Below are 24,777 nucleotides of genomic sequence, written 5' to 3' on the forward strand. Positions count from 1 at the left end.
TCGGAAAGTTTTCTTCGTTTGATATGGTATTAATAATCCTTATTTAAGCCAATCAGTATTATTTCCGTATTAATTTCAAAAGTGTATAATGTTTTATTTGTGGTTGGCGTATGTTAGGATTACAATAATGTTTGGAATCGTGAGATATTTCTCCACCGACCTCATACCATGAATTCGAGAAACAAATTTCTCCAATGACCTCTCTCCCCTCAGTGGTGGATTAAGGAGGTGTGCGGGGGAGGGAGGGCGGAAATAAAATGCTTAATTTAAATAAAAATTTAATTTAAATTAAATTGAATTTAAATTTATTTGATAATTTAATAAAATTTAAATCCGATTTAATTTTTAATAAATTTAATTTCATGCCCCCATAATTTCTGTAAAAGTTGAAAAGATGGTAACTAACCTTTAGATGGTTCTCAAATGAAAGTTTTTTATCACATACCTAATATTTTTCCCTTAATAGGTAACTGTTAATAGCTAGCGTGGTCATCTGCTTGTCCGACGAATTTCAAAGCTCTCAATAGGCAACTTAAATTCTTCAACAACATTATGTAATATTATAATCACAACTTTCGTGATTTCCCCCCTGGCGTCTGCTCTCTCAACTTGATAAAGGACCCTTTCCAACGTTGGGCGGCACTTGGTGACCTCATGGTTTCCACCGAATGCCCGCCTCAGGTCTGGCGATATTCTTTCCAAGTCCCTCCCTCCGTGTCCCCTCTCGTAAAACACGGATCTCCTCTCTCTTCTTCCATTCCCTTCTCCGCCCAGTGACCCAGAGATCCCACACAGTTATTTTTTCCGTCTTTTCCGAGCGATAGCTCCAGGGAACGGTCCAATGATAGCGGAAAATGACCGTTTAACGCAATCCTTTTCCTCCATAGCTTCAGTGATGCAAGTCTCATCCCTTTTTCCATCACCATGTAAGCACGTCCCTTTTTCCGTCGCTAAAAGCATCGCTGGTACCGTCTTTCGTCCAATCAGAACGCAGGGCCACGGAGATTGTAACGCCACGCTTGCCTTTTAATAGAGTAGTTTCCTTCATCAAAAAAAACGAAAGGCATTGATTGCGATTCGTCACCCACCATTATTGTATTCATAATATACAAATTATTTGGTTTTAGAAATACCGGTTTAGACGAATGGCAAGGGTCAATTTTATCCTCATTTGAAAAAGGCTAGATTGGCGACCATGCGATGCCACTCCATGTGACGTCACAGGGACCTAGTGTCTATACGAGTAGAGTAGGATTTTTACATCGTCTGAGATTACTAATGCATGCATGAGGCACAGAGCTCAGGGAAACATGTCTCAATAATCACCTATTAAAACTGGCTAAGGTCGGAAAGCTTTCTTCGTTTGATAAGGTATTAATAATCCTTATTTAAGCCAAGCCCTACCAGCTAGCAGGGTACTCTGCTACCTGCAAGCATCCTGCGTCTTATCAGCGCTCAGAGCCTCGCCCCAAGGTCACCTCACTTGCGGCAGCGGGCACCAGAACGACGTCACACAAGAGTTTTCCCGGCATTCGTACTTACCCGTCGCGTTTTCGCGCGCTTGAAAATTTTCACTTTTCATTTAATCGCGAAAAATAGATATCGTCATTTTAAAATCTATAAGCGTGAAATACGTACTCCAGGAGTTATAATCTTTCGATTTAGGCAATAAAAAAATAATAGGAAACCACCCTATTGAATGACGGTGTTATTACTAAAAGTGACGGAAAATGGTACGGTGGGAATGACCGGGTGATAAAAAAAATGATGGGCCGAGCGATTACTCTCTTGATCCCTGAAAACCTATCACTGGAGCTATCATTCTGAGGGATGGAGGCATGATCGTGTTATTCTGGTTTTACCTACCGGCTACCTCTTGCCTACCGTTTCCATCCGTTGGAAAAACATCATCCATTTCATCATTCACGACCACCATCAGCAGACTCCGCGTCCTAAGCCCCCTCTTCTCCTTTCTTTTTCCCTCCACATGTTTGCTACTGTGGATGAAGCGATCTTGTCGATAGTTACTGGTGTGGTCGGCCAGCCTCTTTGTCCGGAGACAGCAATCGCCCGAAGCCCCTTGGTAGGACCTTGGAGGTGGGGACCTTGAGGCCCTTTAGGAAGGGAAGGGTAGAAGGGGCTAGTCCGCATGCGTAAAACCGAATTAAATACAGTTGAGTTTGTGCTCGTTATGATAGTGTTGTTAATCCTATTAAACTCTAATCCCAAATGAAATGGAAAAATACATACAAAATTATGAAAATTGCTGCTTGCAATAAAAATGCAAAATTGAAAGTTTACGAAAAAATATAAAACAATATGTCGCAAAGAAAAGAAAAAAATGAAAGAAAAAAAAGATAATGAAATATTTAATATCTGGGTTATGTCTGCAAATCCAAATGTTGAAATCAATGTCCAAATTGTTAATTTTAAGTTTCTGCTAACTCAAACGTAAAACTAATCCCACAACACAGACAAATGTGCCCAATGATAATTAAATTGTCAACTGGCTGGCTGGGGCGTAACTTAGTTTACCAGGACAGCTTATAACGCGCACTCGGCGCGTCAAATGATGAGGAACTCACGAACGGGCGCTACAGTTATTTTACATAGCACCTACTTTATAATTTATACAAGTTGTTTATTGTACGTTGTTTCGTTGTTATGCTTTGTTTATTTTATTTAAAAAATTTATATTCATCACCTCGAAAACAGTGTTTACATCTGGAGGCTACAAAAATAAAACTGCACCATCGTAAACATTCATACCGCCGATCAATCGTGGCAAGGCACTCAGGCGGGACTCGAGCTCTCGACGTTCGCCTAGGAAGGCAAGGATTGTGTCACCAATGAGGCCGGAAAAATACTTAAAAAAACAAATATAAATGTACTTTGTCTGTTTCTGGATTCATGCCAAATAAGTAGATATATAAATTTCGCCACCTGAAAGACCGAAAATGTTGCTAAACTACTGATGAATGTCTTTAAGCCGCTTATTTACGCTTTTCAGGCCTCGAGACTCATTAACGCGGAGAGGTATTGCATACCACCAAGGCGCAACGGCAAGAAATGTACCGCCCTCCCACCTCCCAAACGAAAGCCCTTAATCCAAACTTGCTCCCCATCAACAGCGTCCCAAAACGAACGGTGAGTATTATTTCGACGGTGTGCTTTTTGCAGGAGCAGTTTTGAGTGGCAGGTTCATCCTTTTCCAAGAGGAAATCACGCTAAAGTGTATCCGGCTCGTGTTATTTATTTTGAAATCATTAAATGAACGAGCAACGCCCTCCTGTAATACGCATTTCATCGTTCGCTCATCTAATTGTTGGTAAGGAATGCGTGGTGTTCTCATCTACTTCTACGAGGTACCGTGCAAGCCACCACCAGTGTGGGTGGAAAGGGGTTATTCCACACCAGGCATGCAGCACTCCTAGCACTCAGGACAACGACACGCGGTCAGACTGGAAACTAGGCGAGTGCTAAGGACGTGAGCATGCTACCATGCAGAGAAAACTATCAGTTTGTAACAAAAAACTAAAATTCAGCTTAGTAAGTGATTCATGCATGATTATTTCACGCCAAAAAGGTATGCAGATAGCTAGTATGTACAAATGTAATAGGCAAGTTATTCAAAGTATACGCACAGCCTATTTTATCAAGTCTGAGCCAAGCTATTCCAGATCTAGACTATCACAGGTTCTTAAGGTCCCTTGATGTGCACGGAAAAAGTCATCATAAAGCTATCGCTTCTCCAGTCTATTTACCTAATATAATCCTCGTGATATTTTCTACCATAATAATTGCGCTCTCTCAAAATATCTGAAACACCAAAAAAGAATTATCCCACTTGAAATTTCCGAAAAGGATTTAATCTAAAATTTTCCCTTCTATCTGTAAGACTTTCCTATTCAGAATTCCTAAATAATGTAGTTACTCTACTATTTTTCTCGCGACGATTTTTAACAAATCTTGTTGCTCGCCTCCGCATTCCATCTGTATCCGAAACCATTCCTTTTTCTTACGGGTCCTACACATTAGCGGAGTATGTACTTCAAATGAGATCTCACGAGAGAATAATAATATTGTTCTTTCACTTTTTCATCGCAATTTCCGAGAATTCTCTTAGTAAAGGTATATCGAGGCCATACTCATTCTTGCTCCATGTCGTCTATTCTCGTCTCTTGTCCGAGCGGCCAGCTAGGCGAGAGACCTCTTCCAACTCGTTTTCCTCGCGCATAAACGGTCTGTGTTGTGGGGCCAGCGAGGTAGCATTTATTGCCCTGTGTTGTCAACTCTGCTCTCGGGAAATTTTCGACTCTGGACTATCCACTATTTTAAACAGCACTGCACTTAAAAAAATATTTTAGTCAGCTAGGAACTGGCGTACAATAGTCAGTTAGGAACTGGATTAAAGACTGACGAATAACAAACAATTTAATTTGCCAGAGCAATTCACCAATTACAACATATTATGAGCCCTTAACTAATGAAAACTCCAACTTTATTAGAAAATAATGATTTTTTAACTTTAGTTAAGTATGTACCGAATACATTACCTACCAGTCTCAGCCATTCGTTTTTTTGCACAAAAAAGTTTATAATTAATAGCGTTAATTTATAAACACGTGCGGGCCATTTAGCATAAATCACGATATTTTATTAACCTGACATTGCTCCCTGATGAACGAAAAACCAATGCCTTTCCTTGGTCATTCTATACACGTAATTTTGACTGCTGATGAAAGGACTTAGACCGTGATTTAATGATAGTGCTGCCATGCCAATTGAAGACCATTTATAATGCTTGGTTTTAGGTAATTTTGTTATTAAGTAATAAAGTTACAATTGTTTTATAGTTTTCAATCATCATGATCTCAAGATGAACGTTCTTGGGTGTCTATAAAGGGGTTCCATCAACGAGATAAGACGAGGGAGGGCTATCATGTTCTGAAAATTCAGACTATGTGGCGGTTGGACTACTTATGCGTCATGCGGCCTCGGGCGAATCTCATTAGCCATTGAGAGACTTTGAGAGATTGGTTTGTAAGATGACTGGCGGGAAATTCATCAAAACCTTCGTAAAAATTTAATGAAGGTGACTGTAAAAGTGTTGTACAACATTTGAACACAACAACATTGCATTGCTTAAATAGAATACCTCTGGGATTGGCGAATGTCATTTCTTTGATAATTTCGGCGACTCACAATCAGGTCCTCGCCGAACCGAGCGGAGAGAAACATTTACCTTTGAAAACCTCTTCATAGTAGTTACAAATCCTAAACAACTTCTTTCGATGAGGCACAACAGGAAACCTACAGCAAGTCTGCGGGAAACCTCCAGAAAACTCTAAAATGTTGCAATTTGTTATTTAGGGAGATTTTCAATGAGATACTCAAAACCAACCTTTTCGATCTCGAAATAGAAATTCTCGGAAGCGTCTTGAAATCCACTAATTTTGCGTGCCGAAGTCGTCAAACAAAGGGAGAGCAAAACAGAGTGATTTGGAATGTCGCTTTTTCCTACTTTTGAGGATGAAAACGGTGCTTCATTTAATAAAATCAATGGTTCACTCGCTACGGTGACTAATTGCGTGCTTTTGTTTGTTTATTTTCCTAACCTTGTAAGCATTTACTGAAGGAATTACTTACCGTTGGCATGTTCTGCCTTCACATGAATGTGAACGTATTTTTTGTTAATATGCGTGATATTTTTATGACCGTGTGGGGATCCTCATGCATGCACCCTCTCTCAAACACCCTAGAGGTGGCTCGCAGGGTATTATGTAGATGAACAAAGAAATGCCATGTAGGGGCCTACTGGTTACTCAATGGCCCCGGCGGCAAAATAGTCTAAGGGCTCTAACGGGCAATTACCCCTTCCACACAAAGAAAAGCGAGAGAACCAGAGAGAACTCATTTAGGTGTGCATGGGTACGTCTCGGTGTCCGAATGGAACAGCGCGGCGATTGGCGTCTCGCTTTCTCGTTCCGTCTTATAGCGCTCGTACCAAAGAGTTAAAATATGAAAACTACATCTACATAATTCTCTGTGAGCCACTTTAGGGTGTTTGGCAGGGAGTGACAAATCATCGGTATGCGAGAGTACTCCACATGCACGCCACACGGTCATGAAAAAATAACGCATATTTATGAAAAAAACGTGCACATTCATGAAAAGACATAAATTGCCAACGGTTAGTAATTTCTATTGTCAACCCATGTAAGGTATATGTTAGAAGAATATAAAAATGCAGACTCGCCCAATTGAGTGACGCCATTAATTTTATTAATCGACACATCGTTGCTATCCTTAATAGAACGAGTAGAGAATAACATTTTAAATTTCTTTATTTTGTAGTCTGTTTCCATTATTTTCTTCTCATGATCATGTCTACCATAGTAAGGGGGTAAACGAGGGATGTTTTCTACGTCGTCTTGGAAAAAAGTTTCTTCGAATTTACTTCGTAAATTTAGCCCATATTTTGCTCTTCGCTCCCGCAAACATTTCCATCCTCACTCGCCTAACATACTAAACCGGAAAGGGAGCGGGATACCCCATCCCACATGTATCTAGATGATTACAATGCTTGATCGTTGACGAGAGCGAGAAGAAAAATTGGGGTCTCTCGTGTTCTTTCATTTTACAGTTGACGTACTAGAAGCGTCCACGGTAGGTGGTAAAAGAGCCCAGAGGTCCCCGAAGCCGTCCGGATCTTTCGGCCTTGATTCCCGCCCACCCTGGCCTGTTCGCCCCTGATTCTATGCCATTTGATTTGGACGTGCATTAGAGAAAGCAAGCGAACACTCACAGTTGTCGCGGTCTCCGCCGAAGAGGGCGTGGAATCGTAGGAAGTCGGGTCGGCCGCCGAACGCGTTCGACAGGAGCACTTGCCGGATGAGCTGAGGGCCGCTGACGACGAGACAGGAGACGGCGCCAAGGCGCAGGGCGTACACGGCGCCGTAGCGACGGGCGAGCGCCGAGAAGGCCTCGAAGGGCGTGTCGTGGCCCGCCAAGAGGGGCAGGCAGCCGATCAGGGGCCAGGGACGGGGCCCAGGGGCCTCGGCTCCCTTGTCGCGGGCCCCGAGCAGCAAGGCGATGACGGCCAACGAGCACAGCACGAAGAAGAGCAGCAGGAAGAGGAAGTCCATGGCGAAGAGAGTCCAAACGCAGCGAGAGGCCACCGTCGACTGACCGACGGTCGGCGTGGCTTTCCCGCCCCACCCCCTCCCTTCCCGACGACCCCCTGAAAGGGTTGGAGGGGAGGCGAGGAAGAATGCACGCCGGCAAAATATCCACTCGCAGAAACACTCTAAAGGCCTCAAGAAAATGAGCAACTCGTCCAGAGTTCGTTTCCGAAATATTTTCCGAAGCGAGACATTTTTGCCTGCCTGCGCCTCGCCGCCATATTTCGTAGGAAAAAAGTCTATTTCGACTCGAAGACCTATTGAATGCTGTCGGAATTGCATCGGCATATTTGTTGACCGCCTAGGCGCAGGAAATCAGAGTGAGAGAAGAACGGCCTCGTTTTTCTGCTGATCCCATTTACCAAACCTAGTTCATTCGCTCATTTGCGAATTCATGAGCTCAACTCCAATCGATGTAAATGACGAAAATAATGGTCTTCGCCATGTCAAGCTGGCTTCCTATGCCAAAGTGGCCCTTGAACGAAAAATGTCAGCTGATAAAGGAAGGGTTAAGTGGAATTTGTAGTCAAAATATTAAAAGGGAAAATGAAGTATCATCGTTTGTTATAGGGAGAGAGAGGCCAATCACATCAACTGACGTAATTGTTTATTGGCGCCACGCACGACCGCGACCACCGAGGACAGGAGGCGAATTGACTGCGTCGTCATTGGAAGTGCAGAGGCTGCTGTTTCGTCCCCGGCTGCTGCGTAAGTGGACTGAGCGAGTGCGGGCGGACGGAAGCGTTTGTTTCCACGGCGCTCTTCCGCCGCTGCCCATGCACTCGCCATGACAATCCTCTTTTCGCTGTGGAGACGTTAGAATTGTCACCCGGGCGACGAGGATTAAAATCACAGGTTATAATTATGGCGTCGTGACTGGTTGAGTGACTCACGTAAGCTTCATCTTATGTTACTCCCATCGGCCCAAGAACTTCTCTTGATGGTGGATTAAAAACTGAGGTAAATTGATGGATTTGGTGCCTTCCCGGCGAATATTACTGAAAGTCTTCTCGGGAAATCTGCCGCGTCAAAATGCCCAACATTTCAATGGCCTGCCAACGTTTCGATTCGCCCCGAAGACGATGGCAGAGAAGGCTATCGAAACGTCGGCAGCATTGGCCAATTGACCCGGGTGATTACCCGAGAAGACTTCATCAACTGAAATAAATCGGTGATGTGGTGCATGTGGTGAAGGTTATTCGAGGGTTACACGAGGTGTATTCAGAAAGACAGAGAGCCTAATTATTATGGTAGAAACGATCGCAAGGATGATATTAGAGAAAAATATACATTTGACACATTTTTCCGCTTACAATAAATGACCATAATATTTGCGATGTTTTAGATCTAGGACAGCTTGACTGCGACAGCTTGACTAGGACTAGGTTAAATAGGCTCTTCATGCGTAGTTAATAATTTACTATAATTGTCAATGCATGAATCACATACTACGCTAACTTTTCGTTTATCTATTACTAACTAGTAGTTTTATTAACCCCGTACCACACACCCTGGTGGTGGCCTTCACGATACCTCGCTGATGTAGAAGAAGATGAGATGACCTCGCACTCCTCACTAACGATTAGATTCGACAACAATCGAATTCGTATTAATGGAGGCCGCTGCTCATTTGTTGAGAGTTTTCACAATAAATAATAACTTGAGCCGGATACACTTTAACGTGATTTTCGATTAGAGAAGGAAGAACCTGCCTCTGGAAACTTCTTCTGCAAAAACCACACCGTCGAAATAATACCCACCGTTCCTCCTGGGTCGCTGTTGATTGGGAGCAAGTATCGATTAAGGTGGTTGTTTTGGGAACGGGGTAACCTTCACGGTATCTCGTGGATGTAGATGTCGTACAATTTGGACGACTCCAGTGACAGCCGCTCCACCATCTTGCCAATATTCTCTCTCTCTCTGTCATCATTCGCAAGAGATGGATGAACCATTAAGGAAACGTATTGGACGATGAGGGTACACATTTACACTAAAGAAATAGGGTAGTTTCCTTCATCTAAGAAAACGAAAGGCATTTTTTGCGATTCGTTACCCACCATTAGTGTATTCATAATATACAAATTATTATTATAATAATTATACAAAATATTTAGACGAATGGCAATGGTCAATTTTATCCTCATTTGAAAAAGGCCAGATTGGCGCCATTGCGATGCCACTCCACGTGACGTCACAGGGACCTAGTTTCTTAGGAGTTTTACATCGTCTGAGATTACAAATGCATGCATGAGGCACAGAGCTCCAGAAAACATGTCTTAATAATCACCTATTAAAACTGGCTAAGGTCGGAAAGTTTCCTTCGTTTGATAAGGCATTAATAATCCTTAATTAAGCCAAGCGCTACCAGCTAGCATGGTACTCTGCTACCTGCTAGCATCCTGCGTCTTATTAGCGCTCAAAGCCTCGCCCCAAGGTCACTTCACTTGCGGCAGCGGGAACCAGAACGATGTCACACGGAGTTTTCCCAGCATTCATTCTTAGCCGTCGCGTTTTCGCGCGCTTGAAAATTTTCACTTTTCATTAAATCGCGAAAAATAGATATCGTCATTTAAAAATCTAAAAGCGTGAAATGCGTACTCCAGCAGTAATAATCTTTTTGATTTAGGCAATAAAAAATAATAGGAAACCACCCTATTGTACTAATATTTAAGGATGTGCAGAGATCAGTGGGATGCCATGTGAACTAGCTAACCCAAAATTAGGAATGAGGAGAGCTGGATTGGGAGGGAAGGTGGAGGAGGCTAAGTGCAGTGTTTCCAATGTAAAAAGTGAGACGTTTCCAATTTGCTAAGTGAGTTAGAAGTTTAGAAACTTTACCGGAGTGTAGAGTCAAGTATAGGCTAAATTTAGTGAGTGAATTCGGAGAATATTTTTTCAGTGATGTCATGGTAACAGAACGGGCCAGAACGCCGATCCGGCACTAGTTATGAAAAAACATAATAGTAAAAAAAAAAGACCTTTATCAATTTTGGTGCCTCAAAATTTCTCATATGTACGTTCGTAACCAAAGTAACAATTTTTGAAATAAAATGAGAATAATTACTTGTATTAAAAAAACACAAAGAGTAATATTTCACCAGTAAAATAAGTTAAGGAGAGTGCTTACTGGCACTACTAATTTTGCAATGACACCACTGCAGACGACGTGAAAAGTATCCTTCGTTGACCGTCTTACTATGGCATGCGTGACCGCGAAAAAATAAAGGAAACACTACAACACAGGATATCTAAAATATAATTCTCTACTCGTACTATTAAGGATAGCAACAATGTCTCAATCAATAAAATTAATGGCGTCGCTCACTCGGACGACTCATTGCATGTTTATATATCTCCCATATTCTAACCTTGCATGGGTTTACAATAGAAATTACTAACCGTTGGTAATTTATGTCTTTGCACAAATGTGGAGTTCTCTTTCACTCTCATGATTGGTCACCCCTTGCCAACATCCTAGACGTAATAACACCCTTGGGGTAATAAGTGGATTTAGATGTGAAAAGAAAGAGGAACATCAAATTGAGGTGATGGGGGGAGTGGAAGTGGAATAGTATAAGCTGGTGTATCTAGAGCCTAGGAACACTCGTGATGACGCGAGGGTACAAGGTAAGGAGCAAAGGTCTACATCTACATAATACACCGCAAGCCGCCTAAAAGGCGTGTGGCAGGGGGTTTTATGACACCAGCCGTTTACAGCTGAAAAAAAGTGCTCTAACGAAGTTTGGACTAGCGTTTATTAAAGTCCTTAATGGTTCGGGGAAAAACGAATTCCCATATCTATCCGTTCGGCAAAACATCTCTCTTAATTTATCGCTTCTATCGGACCTGGAAATATAATGTGGCTCTAATATTATGTTCTCTGTGTCGCTCTTAAAGATATCCATTCTCAATTGTTCAAGCAATCTAAGCCTAGCGCGCAGCCTCCGAGTCTCAAGCAGCTCCCAGTCCAGGTCATGTGCGAATATCTAATAATATATAATATAATGTAACCGATTGTGCTAAAGAGAATGTCGAGGTGATCATGGGAGGTAAGGCTGCCATCTAAGTGTTTGAAGGAGGAAAAATAGCGGAGAAGCAGAGTCATGGAAAACGGGAGGATTGAGAGACGCGATCGATTGGTGGGAATTCGTGCTATTAACAAAAACAAACGCCCTAATCGACGGAACTCGCACTCACAAAACATAACTCCGCACGGAGGGCCAAGGAGGCCAAAAAGATGGGGAAGAAGAAAGCAGCAATGGACGCGGGGACATAGAGTATTAGGAAAGTTATGAGTGCTGGTAGGGTAGAAAATATCAAAAGGAAATGGAGAAAGGAATGATGGATATCTTAGGATTATGCGAAGTGTGGTGGAAGGTTGGAGGGGACTCCTAGAGTGTTGGGTAATGGGTTATGTCTAGTGGTGGAAAGCGAAGTCAACAAGGTATAGCTCTCGTATTAAATTGAATGATGGGTAAGCGTGTGGTAGGTATGGATCAGGTAAGCGATGAGATTCTTGTGATAGAAATTGAGGCGCAACCCCCAACCTTGTGGTGGTTCAAGTTTACTTGCCCATCAACAAACATTACAGGGGGAGAAAGTATGGACAGATCGTCGAAATAATTTGGAAAATCACGGGTGAGAAAAATCTTGCTATGATGTGGGTGTGGAACGCTTCAGTAAGGGAAGGGAGGGATGGAAACGGATATATGGGATAAGGAAAAAAACCGGGGAGAGAAAGCGGTAGAATTTCAATTTAATTTATCGTCACCTCCCCACGAAAGCGCATTTATTGGTTTCAAAGTGGGGACGAACAAAACGTAAGAGTGTAACAAACACCCATGTTCAGCATAAGGGAAACCTACCCAGGCAGGACTCGAACCCGTGCCCTTATCTATATCGCGCACTTTGATTTGTCTAGCACTTAAAATCATATCGTGGATATTGTCAATTATTTTGGGGGGTAGACACTTCCACAGAGCGTCCGGAGCAATGTTAATGTTTTTTTTGGATGTACGGTCATGTTTTAACTCATTCACCCAATTGTAAATAGTTTGAAACACAGGAGCAGATCTTCCATAAGCTTAATTGAAGTAAGCTTTGATACATCCAGGCGTTAACCCTTTCAAAAACAAGGGTATCATCACCGCATGCGGGCAACCTAACCCAGGCGGGACTGGAACCAGTTACCTTCGGTTTGGCATGCCAGGACGTTACCCCGCCGCCACCGAGACCGGCAAGGAACGTATGAAAAACAAGTTATTTTATCAAAAATTTTTCCTAAGAAACACCATTGATGAGCGAAAATTTAAAAATCCCCGGGATAAGGGGGATATCATTTGGATTACATCGTGTAAAGACGGAGGTAGGAGGTTTAGGAATAGTCTAGAAATCTCGCGCAGCTTCCTTGCGATGGATTCGGAGTCAGATCACAGATTAGCTCTAATGAGATGTAACTTATATCAACTCGACAATTTCTTCAACACATCCTTCCTGAAATTGGGAGTGATTCTTAACCGTTCACTCATCTGTAAGCGTTCGTTCTTAGCGTCTGCTACATCAGATGTGAGGTGAAATTAAAAAGAAAACAAAGGAAAATCAGAAAGGCGAGGAAATCGGGCGTGTCAGAAGGTGATAATGAGGAGAGAAGCCAGGGTCTGCAATAGAAAAGAACAGTGTCTTGTATATTTGTGATATGCAGTATGTAGAGAAAGGGTGGGAAAGGATAAAAACTGGAAAAGTGAAGGCAGCAGGAAAGTTAAGGTGCGTAGAGAGTAGACGGATGGAGTAACCGAAGATAACAGAGGAAATGGAGAAAAGCATGAATGAGTGGACTTTATTTATGCTCTGTGTTTCCCCACAAGGGCAAATACAAATACATACAACAATTTATGCTCAAACTGTAAAAATCAAAGTAAAACTGAAACAGTTCTCTTGGCAAAAAGAAGCAAAAATATTACACCGAAGTAAATTTACACTAAATATATAATGAGGACATACAGTAATAATCAGGAGGGAAAGAAAAATTAGATAAAATTTTCACAGATCATTTGTTGTAACTCACCATAAAAATAAATTTAAGGATGTGGATATAAAGCGAGGCAAAAGGCAAGGCAAAGATGCATTGGGAAATGACGGTTACGGTAGGGAAATCGGTTACGACGAGGGTAAGAAATGGGGAAGTGGATGCAAAGTTTTAGATTGTGGGGATAAGCGACTCATTCGTCATTTGTGTATATTTCACACATTGCGCAAGTGAGGGTAGCCGACGAAGAATAAGGGTGGGCATGCAGCGGCCGAGATGGGAGACATGGCGGTCCACTATCGCCTTTTAGGTTGAACGAGTATGCAGAGGAAATATTGCGGGAGTAGTGGGATGAGTAAGAGGCACGGGTTTAAGTTGGAGGATAAATGTTTAAATCTGAAAAGTTCGCGGATGATCAGGCGATAGCCAGCCAGCGAGAAAGATACAGGCTTTAGTGGATGCCTTAAGGCCGTTTTACACGGGGCATGGAATTGCGCAGGTTAGAGCTGCATTAATTTCTAAAATGGCGTGGAATTGTGCGAATGCATGAACGAAATTAGAACGGGGGCTATTTTGCCGTCTCGCATCCACGCATTCTCGCATGTGTTCTAGCAATTCACCGCTTTACACGACGCAATTTTGATTGCGCCTTCGCACGTACGTCACATTGCGCAATTCCGTGTACCGTGTAAAGCGGCCTTTAGACCAGCGTTGCAAGGAATATGGCATGAGGCTTGATCACTTGAAGACCAAAGTTCTGCGGTTATGTAAAGCATCGCGAGCAAGGATTGAAAGCATCAAGATGGATGTAGGTGGTGAGAAGCTTGAGCTGGTGGATCAGTTCAAATAACTATTTGGCCATCGCATGAGATGAAAGCATAAATAGCTTTCTGGATATTAGGATAATGTCACTGTGTTAATGACAAGAGTTTGATCCGGAGCTTTTCGCTTTGCGGCGCGAAAACGTGGATACACAGAGAAAGGAGGGTGAGAAAAGGCTGTGGACGCTCGAGAAGTGGGACTGGAGAAGAACGGAGAAGGTGAAGTGGACGAAGGGGAGGAGATACGACGAAATAAATAAGTACAGGACGTGGTGGGTGAGGAATCCCCACACTCGGCTATTATGCCCCTGACTCTATCCTCTCCTTCCTCAGGATTTCTAACGTAACTAACTGCCGTTTTTTTATCTGATCTGATGTTTCTGCGTAGAATCTTTAGCGGTCCTCTCCGTACAAACGAAATTCTCCCTCTTTTCCGTTTCGTGTCCCTCCTGTCCTTACGTAATAACTCCCGGCGTCACATTCCGCGATTTCGTCTTTCCATCTCCCAAACGCTCTCTGTTCTACCGAATCCCGTCCTTATTTAGCTCCATGGCTTCAAAAAGTCCTTCCCTGGACCTCTTTTCCTCTACCACTATTTACAAATCCTCCCTTAAATGCCACCTGAACAATTCACTGCTGTCTAATCCGTAATGCCCCTTCTTACGTTCAAAACTTTTGTTTTTGTGTTTATTTTTTCTCCTTATCTTGACCTCGTTTAATGCACGTTAAAATATTTCTTTCTCGTTGACCTGCAATCCAAGAAATACTTTAACATGTTTTTGTTTGTTTTTTATTTACTGTGCAACATTTAAGCTGTTATTTATTCAAGGAAAACAACCAATGTAGAAGCCTTTGAACTTTTTTGTTGGTGAAATAAATAAAAATTAAAGAAGGCTTCTTCTAAATGAGACATGGAGGAGAGTGTTTGAATGGAGCGAGTATTGAGCATGGACAGGATGTTAAAGACAGTGTTGGAGAGAAGAATGTTTGGTGTAGGGGAAGGGGGAATAAGCGAATATGGTTTATAGAATGAAAGGGAATCGACCTCACTGTAAAATGTTTTTGTGGATAATTTATGGTGATAGGTTTTGTAATTAATATCGTATTTTCTACTCCACGGAAATATTCTTTTCCTATTTTAAGGCGTACCCAGTCATTTTATGTTTCAGAAAGTAGTATATTTGAGGTGTAACGAACTGACGAAGAATTGTTTTCGAATAACCTGTATGTTGACCCTTAAATATCTCGCAATTCCGTTTAGTGGAGAAATAAAAATAAATTATCATAGAACAATGAATTTGGAATTTTTAGATCGGAAACAATTTTCTGAGAGTCAATTTTTCTCTAATGTCTCACGAAACAACGGCATTTACTAATTTTTTCCGCACTATATGACTTACTGTCCGAAAAAAATAATTGGAACGAATTATTGATACTTCGATCTTAAAATTTCGATAAAAAATCGGTAATACTAAGGCGTCGAAACAGGTGGATTATAAAACTATAACCGCTAGTGCACTAAACATAAGGATGGTAGTGCATAAAGTGACATACATTTAAGTATTTTTTACTGGGGTGAATAGAGTTTAGTATATTTTGGAATTCTATCTCGGCTGAAATGTGCTGATAATAATCCTTCCTTTCTGACATCTTGAGGACGTCGCACAAACCTTGTATTCTCTATCTCTCCCGCACATTTAAATATTACCGCTGAACCCTCAGAGCGATTAATCCTAACTAGAGCAATGTTCGACTTCATTCCACGCGAGTGGGATTCAATCGGACTAATCAAACCATGCGATCTGAAACCCTATTATTCCGTATCTGGGTAGATCGCTGAGTGGCTGAGAGCGTGTTATTATTACTTTTTGTTCGTTTCAGTTCAATTTTCATCCTTTAAAATAGGCGTTTCAATACTTCTCTCAAGCTAAGTTCACTGCTGAACCATTTTGAGCGCTCTCCGGTCAAACATGATGTCCGTATCTGGAGCATTCGAAAGTGGACGTGTATGGAAGACGAATTTCTACCACGGAAAAGGTTTTCTGCTTCGAAGATGCGTCTAATGTTGTGATATGCGTATGCATTGCATATTAGCACCGATAACCGATCGGATCCAATTTATTGTGAGTTGCCATGGCATCGACTTCGGGAAATATATAAGGAGAATCTACCTTTGAAAGTGCCTAGGTACCTCTTAAAATTTGATTGAAGACATAAAGAGTAATCAACTAAAACGTTAAATTTTATTACGATTAACGAATTGGTAACGTTAAAAAAACGTTAACGGTAAAATTTTGGCTAAGTAAAGGAATTTTTCGTCGTAAAGTTTAGTCAAATGACGTCATCCTTCAGACTGTAAATACTTAAGCGGTAAAAAAATCAATCTTCAAGCAAAAATTGAATTATATCAAAAGAAAATAAGTTTTACTATTTTAAGGAGTCGCCGCATTTTTTAAGCATTTTTTCGACACGTTCTAATTATTTTTATTGTATTGATGTTGGATGCGTTGACGTCAAATATGAAAAATCCAATAAGGCAACCATTCCATGCTCGTTAAATCAATCGTTGAACAAGTGTTTCTACAATGACAGCAAAAAAAAACAATTTTCCTTATACGCCAGAGCTCGCAGTATTTGTCGGAGAAAAATACGGTGTTTATGAAACTTGAAGTGAATATAATGCCCTTAAATTACGAATGGAAGATGTTATTTGCGTAAAATTGATAGCTTCCGAGTTGGAATATTAAAGACTAGGAAAATTAAAATATTTACCAATTTTTTGTAATGTTGCGTCGCGAAATTTTGTTGAGAAACCTCAGATTAAGATTCAGCGCCCTAAAGAACAGGAAGAGGGAAAAAGTAAATCCAAAATAACGCAGTTGTTAAAAAAAAGCGATTTTGATCTGACTTGTGCGGAGTAGTCATGGAATCATTTCCCTAGCTCAGCGACATTAACTTTACACACAACCTAATTATTCCCTCGCGAGACCTATTGAATTTGGAATATTTTCACGTGCGAGAGAAATCATCTGTCATAAATGTTTTTTAAGCTAATCATTAGACAGTCGCATTCAGGAAACCAGCTTTACTAATTGTATTTACTATGTAGGTGTTCGATGCAGACGGAGCGAGTGATTGAAAACAGACAATAGTCAAGTTATATCTACGTAATACCCTTCGGGCCACTTGCTAGGGTTTGGCAGGAGCTGCTCAATCTCCAGCATACACTAGGTTCCCCTCATTCACAATTTATGGTAAAAAAAGCTCTATAAAAATATCACGTACAATTGTTTTCACGTGTTATGAGCTCACACCAAGTTCGCATCGCTCCATGCAACACAAAGTTGTTACATAAATATGTACCACTTTCATAGAAAGCTACAATTTGCTGTCGTCACTAATTATCGGATGCATATCCATTCAAGTTTAGATTCTTTAGAATTCAGGCGAAAGGTTTATCGCGAAGAAATGAAAGTGAAACAACGTTTAAATTGGTAAGACGATGAAAAATATACAGTGTAAATGTATGAAGTGAAAATACAGAAAAAAAGTACAAATGGAAAAAAATAAACATTCAATAAGTCATAATACCATCAAAGCCATAAATGTCATAAATTAATACACTGTTGCTATCCCTAACGTTTCGGTGAAATAATCGAATCTCTCATTAATGCAGTCTATTTACTTAATCTCGTCGTAGCTTCCAACTTTGAAAACGGTAAACGAAGGATATTTGTCACATCATCTAATGAGAACTCGTGCTCGACTTTGCCCGTAAGTAAGTTCAGCCTGTATTGTGCTGTACGCTCCTGGAAAGATTCTCAGCCATACTCGATTCATTCTCAGTTATTTCGGGCGTGACGTCCTGGAATTTACTTTTAAGAATATAAAAATAAATATCGAAATAATAAAAATAGTTTTGTTTATCCATATACATTTATTGCCATACACATTTATCACAGTGCGACGACAAAGTGAGAGAAATTAGCTACTTTTCCCTCGTTAGACATCATTTAGAATACGCTGCCAGTGTTTGGGAATCTCATTAAAAAGGCTTAATAACAGAATTAGAACGCGTGCAAAGAACAGCTGCTAGGTATGTGAAAGGTCGTTACGATAGTCTTGTTAGTGTAAGTGACCTCTTAGACAAACTCGGATGGGAATCTCTGTCGGACCGTAGATTGAAAAATAGACTAAACCTTTTAGATAAATTCAAGAGCAGTGTCTTTTCTAACGAAGTTAACCATATCTTACGGACGCCAACATACTACGGAAGATCAGATCATATAAATAAAAGAAGAGAGATAGATTGTAGAACAGGTTCAGAATGTCTTTTTTTCCACGATCAATAAGAGATTATAACGGCAGCGATAGAACTCATAAATAGATTGCATGACTTGTAGTATAGCCTGCTAACCTATATAAAACTGAATACATGTTTCTTAATTTTATTATTTTTTCTAACAGCATATGATAGTATAATTTGTTAGTATGTGTGACGTTTTTTGGACCGTGTGGTGTGCATGGGGTAGTCCAATTGCATGCTGGATGCTGGTGATTGATCATCCCCTGCCAAACACACTAGAGGTGGCTCGCAGGGTATTATGTAGATGTAGATTACAAAACTTCGTAGTCGTCTGGAGCAGGGTCGTACCCAGGATAAAAACTAGGGGGGGCAAGCCATGGGTGCTCAAGTTGTAAGTAAGATTTAAGCATGGAAAAGGTAGATGAAATCAAAATTTTAAGGAAACTGTAACAGCTCTTTATGTAACTGCTCTTTATAGTTTTTAAAACTATTTGCTTGAAAAAATATTATTTTCCTTAAAGAAATTTGCGATTTTTGCTTCTGGGGGGGGGGGGGGGCAGCTACCCCCTCCTGCCCCTCGCTGGGTACGCCCATGGTCTATAGGCTCATCAACTAGGAGGAAACGTAGGTCGCTATGAATTATATAAAAATACAAATGTGGAAAAACAAAGCTATTCTTATTAGTTCGCTTAACATGCTGGAAGAGTGAGGCATGGACAATGACAGCAGCGGAGAAATTAAGAGAAGAGGGCTTCGAAATGAGGTGCTACAGGAGAATGATGAGGATGAAATGGATCGACCGAATTAGTAATGAGGAATGAAAAAGCAGGAGCAATTTCCACAATTTTAAATGTATTGGTACTGTACCAATAAATTTAAAATTGTGGAAATTGCTCCTGCTTTTTCATTTTTTATTATGTCACGTTTCCACTCCATCTCGCCTGAAACCTCAGATTATATTAGTAATGAGGAAGTCCTAAGAAGAGTAGGAGAGAGGAGAAGCCTCATGAAAACCTTAACAAGAAAACGGAACAACCTTATAGGCCACATCTTGAGACATGATGGACTGATGAAGACAATCGTCTAGGGACAAGTGGATGGCAAGAACAGAGGAGGAAGACCTCGATAAAATATATGGGACTCTAAAGAACGATTTGAAAGAGAGAAAAAATACGTTGGTGCGAGAAGATAAGCTGAAAGGATAATTTAGTGGAGAGCTGCGTCAAACGAATAATAATATTATAATAATAAATAATTTTATTACTCCACACACAAATTACATGACAATAGCAAAATTGAGTAATTTTAGGTAGCCGCGAATGACAACCTGTTTGAGGCTACCATCCAAAATAATAATACATTATGCTTTACATATAGTGTAGCTCATTTTGTGTTACCTTGATAATCTATACTAACAAAGCTTAAGTGCGTACATGAAAAAAAACAACTAAAGTAGTATTTATAATTCATTTAAGTACATCAATATTTTATAACAATATTTGTTCTACACTTTCTTTAGTGAGAAGCCAAGAATGTGCATTTTGCAAAAACTTTTTCAAAGACTTTGAAATAAAGCATGACTGGGGTAACAAATTAAAAACCTTTGGTCCTCCGTACAAAAAACATCTTTTAAACAAATTCAAATTTGGTTGTGGTAAGGGCACACTTATTTTACGCAGGGTAAAGAGAGAAGGCAGGGTCTAGGGAGGGCAGGAATCTCAGGATTGGTGACGAGTGATGATGAGTATGCTGGGAACGCTGCAGTTTCCATCGTAACTGCTCATTTCGAATATCAGGCCGCTCTGCACTTATTAATTTCAGCTGTTTCAATGGACGATTTCCCCTTTAATCCAAAGACGCAAATAACGCGGCCGCCGCCGCGGCCACTTTCTAGTCCACCTCGGCGCTGCAATAAGCACGACTTTAGCTCACCGAAACAGACATTTACGGAAGTGGATGGAGAGAGCCGCAGCCTTTCTCTCTCTCAAGTTCACGGTCAAGGTCCGTCCCACCCTTAGGCCGCTCCTGTGCGAACCTCCCGTGCAGCAGCAGCCCAAGGCCAAGTAACGGGCCTTCGACGGCCATTGAGGGAGGGGCCATCGAGGGTGAGGGGCGGACGACTACGACGCAATGCGCCCCAGGTTACCCCGGCGACGAAGTAAACAAAGGGCTGCAAGCAAGAGTGGGGAAGAGAGAGAGGGATGGAAGACATGTCAAGTCACCAGGAGAGATGCAATCTTATCATCTCGCTCCTATCTATTCACTTCGTGCTCTCCTCGCATCATCGCTCGCTCGCATTGCGTCGTAGCCAACTGAACTCCTTAATTTGAAAACGGGGCGTGCATTAAAAGTAAAAAAGGGGTTTTTTCACCACTCATCGTGCAAGGGGCGATGACTCTCGCTCGCGTATCCGGGTTCACGTGAAGTCTTCGTCTCAGAAACGGGCGTTGCTGCTCGTCGTGTGGAAGGCCACCACTTTCGGGAAACTGTTGTTTATAGGGGTTGAAAGACCACAATGCAGCGCATGGAACACTCCATATCGTTTCCAATAGAAAGCCTGCTTTGAAAAGAAGTCTTTACTTATCTACATACATCTACTTATTACCACGAAAGCCACCTATAGAGGTGTTTGGTAGGGGATGAATCATCACCAGCATGCCCCAGAGAAGTTCACAAAATACTGATTTGAACCCTTAGCCTACTTTCAACCCTTTTTAACCTACTTTAAACCCTTCAAAATCCGCCTTATGGAATAATAAAGCGGTACTTGGCGACCTCATTCACTGATTTCAAATGCGTCATTCTCAAACTCGGGACTAACAATGCATGGAGCAAGTCTGTAAACATAACGCAATAGGCCGTGGATAATATGATACCAATTAAGTTTAAATGTTTGAACGCTCAACCGAGGTGGTACAGTCTGTAAAACTAAAGCTACAAAGAGAATTACACACTATAATGGAAAAGGCACATGCGAGTTTTACTTGCGAGAAAAAAACATGAAATGCGCGAAAATAAAAAAAATATAAAAAAGAGACAAAGAAAACTCCTAACCAGGCAATGAATGAAACATAAATATTGGGCGAATGTCCTGACGACTACTCAAAGGCTTTGTGGTCACACGTAAGGGATGTGGCGCTAGTGTCTCTTCAGTCATAAATGAGCGAGGGGGTTGAGTGATCAACAATCGATTTAAAATTAATGTCTCAAATTCTTTTTTTCGCAGCGTCTTCACTCCACCGAGGACGCTGTCTGTGTTTCAAGTGGTGGTTTATAAAAACTCTGATCCACGACCCGACCTTTGGTGATCTTAAAACCTGCGGAATGGGTTTCTTCTTTGTAAGCCATGTCAAATTTCTCTATTTGCAATTACTCCATCTATAAAGAGGCAGATTTTGCTCGTGATGTAATATTACTAAAGCAAAGAAGGAACAAAAGATGACCTCTAACACTCCGTTGGGGTACATCTGGTTGAGGTGACTTGTGTAGTATCCGAGCTAACTCCATAAAACAAACCTCTGCTCGCTATCGTTTTAGAAATCCTTGATCCAACATATTACGAGCTTATCTATACCGTATGCTTCCTACTTTTGAATCAGCTTTGAATGCGGAACCTTATCCATTGCCTTTCTGGAGTCTGAAAATATAGCGTCAACTTGAACCTGTCTGTCACCCGCGGCTGAGATATAACTTTAATGTCACTTATCTTATTTACGTTATTTCACTCGCACTAAATACTGTAATAAGTTTCAATATTGCACTGTATTTTACTTCAGATACAGTATTGAATATTGTACTTAGTTTATAGTTTATGTTTCATATCCATTTTTTAAACTTTGTAAATTAAGTAATAAGTTCTTTGTTTTTCTTAATAATGAGGTTAGTTTTCTTGAAATTTTGCCTCTGAGTTGCTTGGATAACGCGTGATCGGATTAGCGAGACTCCTCTGTATAGGCAACCCGCACATCGCTAAGCGCGAGAAATACGTAAAATTATAGCATAAACGTTATTTTCCAAGGTAAATCAGCTATCAGTCAGGCGAGTCATATTTCTTGGAATTCCTCTTTACTGAAGAAAAATCCTGAGGAATGATTGGTAAGGTACCTAACATCATTTACTTCTATATTACCTATATAAATTTTGATGATGCGATTTAAAATACGATGAAATAATCGAAGACGAGAGAGAATGAATGTGTTATGTTACAAATTCAACTTTTCGAGAAAATTAAATGTGTGTTGAAATATTTCCTGGAGTGTAGGTCAACGTATGTTATGCAAAAAAAGTTATAGCCAACGTTTCTGTTTATTTAAAACCATCGTCAGGGTTTAATTTTGTACATATATATTGATATTGAGAAAATTAAAGTTAAAAATTATCTATGGCTACTTTTTTATGGTACCTTTACGAAGTTAGTGTTTTGTTTTCCCTTGGATTCGAATGCCTCTTTCGATAGCTGAGCATACAACACCTTCTTCCATGCAATATCTCAAATTTTTCTAGAATGAAACATAACATCTTCATCCACTTATGTCCTCAATTGTAACTTGGTTGCTGGTAACGTCTCTGCTTCCCGCATTTTGCAAAATTGAGGCGTTGCCCATCATAGTTATTGACATGAGTTTTAATATTTCAGAATGTTTCGGCGGTTCTAAAGACTGATCTGTTTAGGTTTATATTCTTCAAGAGGTTGCTCTTATTGCTGTAGCCGTGAATTCAAACACTCTATTCTTAGCATGTGTTTTGATATCATTGTCATATGAGGTTAACTCATTGTTATACACAATTTTGAAGATCGAAACAGGTAGGTGACGTCCCCCATTCTGCATAAACTGAGTAAACCGATTTCCGGCATGACTCTTGCGAGCATAGCAGGGAATATTTTGGCAATTTCCACGTGGATACTGGTTTTCAAAGCTTTTAGTGTCTTTGGATGGTTTTCACAAACTACGAGTTTAAAAAAAAGCAGATACTTTTGTAGAAGTCATCTCTCCTGTATCTTAAATAAGCTCTTAGGAAACATCCCTGATGCCTCATTCCTTCGCCGTTCTTTTATTGCTTTGTCCATTTCCGTTCTTAAAATATAGGCTACCACGTTATTCATTTATAATTTACCTTCCTCTTCAATTGCGTCCACTCTGGCTTCAGTATTCCATTATTGTACCACAGGGAGCCTTTTAAAAGCATTCCAGCGCTATTTATGAACATTATATCAACACCGTCATCACCTGTCAGAGATCCTGTGTGTTTATTTCAATAGTGTGAATAATGCCAATTATTATTTTTTCACATGCTTGAAATAAAACCGTGCCTCGAATCATATCACTTCTTATATTTCTGCACCCGATCGCATTTGACGCATGTTTTTTTTAGCTCACGTTGAAACTGAATTCGATTAAGGCAAGATATTAATTATAGTTAATTGAGCTCAATTTCCTATCGCTGGTTAGTAGTAATGTGAGAGCGCCTTGCATGGAATAATATTTATCGGAGTTGAATAAAATTTCTGATTTACCAGCTTAATTTCAATTTTGAAATATCCACCAACAACTGTTTCAAAAATTAAAGCTAGTGGAAATTCATACATGCGTTGCAAAAAATTTAAATAGTTAAATTTTCATTCCTTGCGGCGCTAAGTAATTACTCTGAAAATACATACAGTGCGCTTATAAATATTATCGGAAGTCAACAAACCTAAGTTTGGTTTGAGCAGCCCTACGCTCCACTCTTCCGTAAGCTAACATTTTCATATTTACGTATGCTTAATCTTTTTCATCTAAGTCAACTTATTCTGCGTAACTCATTTTCAGCCTGTTTTTGCCTTTTTGCCATCCACTAGTCTATCCGCGATGTTTTTAATTTTATGGTGACCAATCACCGGCAAACAGGAGCATCTACAGTATTCCAGAGCAATGGATACATAAACACATGCAATGAGTCGTCCTAGCAAGTGGCGCCATTAATTTTATTAATCGTTTAGCAAGTCTTCATCGAGCCATAATGCCTTCAAATGTGACCGATTAAGTTTTCCCGTGTTCTTCTTTGGGTTTTTCGGAGTCCACTCTTTTCTCACACTCTTCTCAGCTCTTCTTCATTATTCACACGGTCAATCATTTTATCTTCATGATTCTTCGGCAGCACAGTATTTCGAATGCTTACACACTTTGACTCTTCTGGTGCTGTTAACGTCTATGCCTTTCCACCAAAAATAAACATGCTCCATACGTCGGTTCTAATGAATTTTTCCCCCTATCTTTATGCTTTTATTCTCGGCAGTACATAAATTCCTCTTAATGTAGAATGCCCGCTTCACCTGCGCTATTCTCATGGCTATTTCTTTCTTGCATCATCCATCGCTGGTCACATGGCTTAGTACATATCAGAACTCCTCCGTCTCCTGGATAGATTGTTTTCCCAATTTAATATTTGTCCAGGTATCCT

At 40.6% G+C, this 24,777-nt stretch overlaps 2 protein-coding genes across 2 annotated transcripts in view; one reads left to right on the forward strand and one right to left on the reverse strand.

The window, feature by feature from the left end:
- The window catches only part of LOC124155460 (cytochrome P450 307a1-like), a 37,704-nt gene extending 29,900 nt beyond the window's left edge, over positions 1 to 7,804 (reverse strand). Inside the window, exon 1 of the mRNA XM_046529291.1 lies at positions 6,809 to 7,804. Coding sequence (XP_046385247.1) covers positions 6,809 to 7,472 — 664 coding nt within the window. The 5' untranslated portion in view covers positions 7,473 to 7,804. The remainder of the gene's footprint in view (positions 1 to 6,808) is intronic.
- Positions 7,805 to 7,970: 166 nt separating this feature from the next.
- LOC124155461 (cholesterol 7-desaturase nvd) overlaps positions 7,971 to 24,777 on the forward strand; it is a 71,109-nt gene continuing 54,302 nt past the window's right edge. Inside the window, exon 1 of the mRNA XM_046529293.1 lies at positions 7,971 to 8,144. The gene's annotated coding sequence lies outside the window, so the exon portion shown is untranslated. The remainder of the gene's footprint in view (positions 8,145 to 24,777) is intronic.

The sequence above is a fragment of the Ischnura elegans genome, chromosome 3 (genome assembly GCF_921293095.1).
Source record: "Ischnura elegans chromosome 3, ioIscEleg1.1, whole genome shotgun sequence".
Classification (NCBI taxonomy): domain Eukaryota; kingdom Metazoa; phylum Arthropoda; class Insecta; order Odonata; family Coenagrionidae; genus Ischnura; species Ischnura elegans.